Here is a 5,783-nt window from a genome sequence, read left to right as displayed (position 1 = left end):
ATGGCTAAAGCGGCGGTGAGTAATGATGGTGGCGTCGTTCAGAAACTAACGAAAGGAAAAGGGGTCATGATCGATGGCGAAAATGCTGATCAGGGTGCTGAAATAATGGATCACAAGAGACTCAAACATGAAATACGAGTGTCAAGAGAGAGGGGAAGAACAAGGAAAATGGCTAAATTGTATGCCGATCTTCGTGCCTTGCTCCCCAATCTCCCAACTGAGCCTAAGGTACCAAAATTAAGTGTATATACATCCCTACATCTCCTTTTCTATTTCTATTTGGTTTTCTTTTAATGTTAAAATAGATCAAACTTATATATAACCATCTCAAATCATACTTAAAGATTATACATACATATATATATATATATACATATATATATATATATATATATATATATAAGCTATATTCACTGATCATGAAAATTATTAAACACCGCTCATAAATTTAAATTCTTGTTTTTTTTCCAAGAAATGGAATGNCGCTCATAAATTTAAATTCTTGTTTTTTTTCCAAGAAATGGAATGACAATTGCAGTCATGAAATCATATATATATATATATATATATATATATAATTTTCATGATCAGTGAATATATCTTCTATGTATATATATATATATATATATTTTATCTTAATCTGCTTCAAATTCTTGTTTGTTATTTTATGTTTGTTTATGTTTTTCTCTTGTTTAAACATGGAAATCTTATTTTCTACTCGCATTAGTTTTTGTTTTTCGAATTTTAGATATGAAGTATGGATTAGGAAACAGATTTTTTTCACAAAAACTAAATAAGTTTAAACAATCTTATTTTCTCAAAAGAATGCTTAGCTTGTTGCCAAAAGGCTAAGTCATCAAGCAATTGATAACATATATACAACAAATAATATATATATATATATATATATATATATATATAGGGGCCTAATCAAATGAGAACTAATTAGTTTGTGGTAACTGTGAGAACCAATATTAACCACAAATTAATAGATAAATTAAGAAATTTATAATTTTGGCAATTTTGAATTAAAATATTAATACAAGGATATTTTTGGTATTTTAAAATTTTCCTCCCTCCTCTCTTCTCTCTCCGGCCACCGTCCACCGGTCACCGTCCTCCGTCCTCCGGTGATACTACAATGGTATCACAATGTATCATATATGTGCTTGGGTATCACATTGATGTCGTTTGTATGGTCGATCGAAGATGTAACACAGTGGTATCACTATGCATCTTATATATGATTAGGTATCACAATGTATCTTTTGTTTAACAGAGTCAATATTTTTAGGTATCACAGTGGTATCATAGTGGTATCACCGGAGGACGGTGGCCGGAGGCCGGAGAGAGAAGAGAGGAGAGAGGAGAATTTTAAAATACCAAAAATATCCTTGCATTAAAATTTTAATTTAAAATTACCAAATTTATAAATTTCCTAATTTATCTATTGATTTGTGGTTAATATTGGTTCTCACAGTTACCACAAACAACTCAGTTCTCCCTTGAATAGGCCCCTATATATAATATATAGTATATTTCAAATGCAACCATGTCCAATTGTACAACCAATGCAACTCAATTAATTAAGATATTTATAGAAATAATKAGAGTTCATTTATTATGATTTGAATATTTATGGAAGATGAATAGTGTTCATTAAGTATGATCAATATTTTATATTAGAAAATAATCAAAACTTTTATGAAATCACATATTAATCAAATTAAATGGACGGTTGAGATTGAGTTGTAATGGTTGTACAAATGTAAAGGGTTGTATAATAACTCACCCCTCTCTCTCTCTCTCTCTCTATATATATATATATATATATATATATATATATATGTTTCAGATACAACCCATCACATTTGTACAACTATTGCAACCCAATCAATTGAGATATTTATGAAAATGATGAGAGTTTATTTATTATGATTTGAATATTTATGGAAGATGATTATGGTTCATTAATTATGATCAATACTTTATATTAGGAAACAATCAAAACTTTTATTAAATCACATATTCATTAAATTAAATTGACGATTGAGATTGAATTGTATTGGTTGTACAAACGTAAATGTTGTACAAATATAAATGTTGCATAATAGCTCACCTCTCTCTTTCTCTCTCTATATATATATTACAGTTAATTAATACTTATATATATGTATATTCAAAACAAATTCAAGATTTAGTTCACATGTTTACATATGAAATATTTTGTATGAGTATGCATAATTACTAACATTTCTTAATTAATCTCTTCAAGAAAATATTAATTACATATAAATAAACGAACAGATATCCTAAAATACATAAAGAAAATACACCCATTCATGTCTTGAATGTCATTATGAGTTGATCATTTATAATTTTTCTATTTGAATATATTTATACCATTTACAAATGAGATGAAGGATCGTGTGAGAATAAAAGTTAAAGTAAGAATCGTAAAAAAGATTTATACCCTTGATCACTTTTTATCACAAAATAAATCATATACTTTAGAAGGGAATCGATCTAGTTATCTTGTTAGTCTTTGATCTAGTGGTTCTTTTCAATTAGAATTAATCCAAAGATGAAGATCCAAAATATCTTTAAAAAAATAAATGATTCAAAATATCCCTTCTCACAATGTTCTATACATACTGATCAGGCAGATAAAGCCACAATCGTGAAAGCGGCCATGGAGTCCATCAAATTCTTGGAGCAAACCCTCCAAAATCTTCAAAAACAGAAGGTGGAGAGGCTTCAAGGTCATGTACCCAATGATGCTACTGCTGTCGTACCCACTGTTCCATCGCAAAATCCAGTCATTAATAACAATGGTGATGAACCCTTGTTAGTTAACCAGCAGCAGCAGCAGCAGCAGGGTTCGTTAAACGTTTTCGAAACATGGACATCGCCTAATGTCACCATAAGCATGTGTGGCACCGATGCCCATATCAGCATCTGCTCCTTGAAAAAACCTGGCCTTTTCACTACCATTTGTTTCATCTTGAAGAATCATAATCACGACATTGTTTCTGCTCAAATCTCTTCTGATGATGCTAAGACCATGTACATGATTCATGTTCGTGTAAGTCATTTCTCATTCCTTAATTATAATACCATTATTGATGATGATGATCTATATATATATACATACATATATATATATATATATATATAACCAACATGACACTACAACAAAATCGGGTTTATAGGACATTCCCAATTTCTAAGTGTCCTAATAGACCTCTTTATGTGATTCTAACTCCATATTTTGGTTCTATGTATGCTGATAATTAGGCTAATGTACCTCCTGAGTTTGCTGAAGGATTTCCTTATGAAGAGATGTATAAGAAAGCGGTGGAGCAGATCGTGCTCTGGATTAACTTTGAAAAGCTCGAGAATTAAGGAACGAAGGTGTGATCAGCCATTGTTATCTTTTGGATAGAAACAGCGTAGTACTATTCAAGGTCGATCCCGATGCTTTATAATATCATGTCTTATTTGATGGATTCTCTTTAGTCGGGTTTAATTCTTGGTTTGCTTTCCAGAATTTTAGTTTTCGCATTGCGTTAAGTTTTTTCCGTCATCGTAAAGACCATTTCATGTGTTTTGTCGTGCTGTTTATGTGTCGTCTTCGTTCGTTGTCTTTATGATAAACTATGAATTTATGAAAGTTTAGTGTTACATGTGTTCATTTAAGCAGTATATAGACAAAATCCAACGTTATATTAATGCATTTTGAGGAGTATGATTGTGTTGGAATTGATCATTAATTCCAAATATATATCATTGAGAATTGTTCTTACGGGTCTCACGAAAAACCCTTGTTCTTACGTGAATCCAACCCTATATATATATATATATATATAGATATTGTTGTAGAATTGATCATCACAGCTTCCTAATTAACAATTGATTAGAAACACCTACATGCCATATTTAGTCTTGACCATGGGAGGTTGCACGCCGGTGTGTGGGGGAGGCGTGGCGCCGGAACGATTGTACGCCAAGGCCGGATACGGGGCAGTCCAGGAGGCTTTGTTACCTTGTGTTAATGAGGTAATGGCTCAACCACAAATGGGTATTGGTGGTTTCTAGTGTCATCAAATATTTTGATGTACTTGTGATTTACTTGAGATCGTTAAGGTTTTATTGTTTAAGTTAACAGACAAGTCGTCTTCTGAACTTTGGTGCAATAATCATTATTTATTTTATCCGTCGGTAGTTATTAATTTGATAACTGATCTTATCCACAAACTAATAACTACTTGACGTCCAAGTCAACTCGTGAAGAACTACTTATTTAATGGGTCATCAATCTCATTTAAAATGCAACATCTCTGTGTTATTGCTCTTAATTTTGTATGTATATCTTGTATGTGTACTTTGAATTATCCTCGACTAAATTTTATGATACCCATAGGCTCCAAATGTGTCAAAATATAACGTACAAAGAGTAATTAATTCTATTCGCTATCCATATATTATCCAAATTCTTTATTCATCGATACCTTTTCCTGTAAATCTAGATTAACAACTGGAGCCCTCCTTGGAGCTCTATTTAGAAAGATAACAATGTACATCGGATTACATTTTGGTTACATGTAGCAACCACAGTTCCAAAATAACAGTATCATAATGATTGCCCAGACTGGCAAGCACAAATACTAAAATAGGGTCATCACGTCCAATCTATCTCATGATCAGTTGCAGCGAAAAAATAATACTACTGAGATTTATTATAGAAAACAAGTCAAGTTTAAGGCGACTAGCCACGAGGATCACATTTCCCCTTCCCTTGAAAAGGTTTTCGACTTCTGAAAAAGCTAGGGTTAGACCTTTTGGTCTAGTGAATTCCCGATAACACAATAGTTCACACCGAAAAGACAACAATTTAAACCATATATGAAAGCGGCAGGTTATCACACTAGAATGGCAAAACATACTTACACATGTAGCAAGGGTTGCACATGCGTATAGTCACACACACACCTGACCAACTCAATGGGCTACACGCCTGACCTTAACATGAGCTACATAAAACAAATTGATGTACTCCATTTGGGTACACACCTCAGACTATACATACTCTCTTAGGCTAAGAATGCACCAAGGGAAAACTGAATTAGAATTAGATTGTGATAACAACAAGTTAAAGGACTTCAAAATAACCTTCAAACGAGCTGCTAAACCCCTTAGGTAGTGGTTCTAATTACAACCCTGATTTACCCCTCACACCAAAAATGAGAAATGGTGAAATAGTGGCTTATGAGACTTGGCTCATGGCCAAAGTTACGGTGCAACCCACATAACCTTCTGTTTCACCTGCATACTTCGTGCACGAAAATCTCAGCTCCAAGTTCAATTCCAATGATATACATAACATATAAGAATCAAAACTCACCCCAAATCAATAAAGAATCAATTCTAACCAATCTCTGCTCCACTTAATCATTATGATTCAATTGATCGATCCTCCATTGAAGGGAATTACCCAATTTACCGAGTTCACCATAAACAAATTATTGGAGATCAAATTCATAACTAAACTTCATCATAAAAAAGTTCCTCAACAAATAACCCTTTCCTAAAACTTTATCATATCTAATAAAGATGAAACCCTAATCCATAAAGGTCTACCAACCAAGAATAGAAGAATCAACATAGGAGAATGAGATTTTTACCTGAAATGGATATTCACACTCTTTCTCTTCTTCAATCTTTAACGGTTTCTTCTTCACACTAACTTTTCCTCTCAATGGAAAACACACACACACACACAC

General features: G+C 32.6%; 1 protein-coding gene across 1 annotated transcript; it reads left to right on the top strand.

Annotated features, from left to right (window-relative positions):
* LOC112516299 (transcription factor bHLH95-like) lies at positions 1-3,405 on the top strand. The gene is made up of 3 exons (XM_025123316.1): positions 1-228; positions 2,663-3,085; positions 3,298-3,405. The coding sequence occupies exons 1-3, from the start codon at positions 1-3 to the stop codon at positions 3,403-3,405; spliced, it is 759 nt and encodes a 252-aa protein (XP_024979084.1).
* The last annotated feature ends 2,378 nt before the right edge of the window (positions 3,406-5,783 follow it).

The sequence above is a fragment of the Cynara cardunculus genome, assembly GCF_001531365.2.
Source record: "Cynara cardunculus var. scolymus isolate 2C chromosome LG 8, CcrdV1, whole genome shotgun sequence".
NCBI lineage: Eukaryota > Viridiplantae > Streptophyta > Magnoliopsida > Asterales > Asteraceae > Cynara > Cynara cardunculus.
The sequence above is the reverse complement of the archived record's forward strand: the minus strand, read 5'-3'. Positions and strand labels throughout refer to the sequence as shown.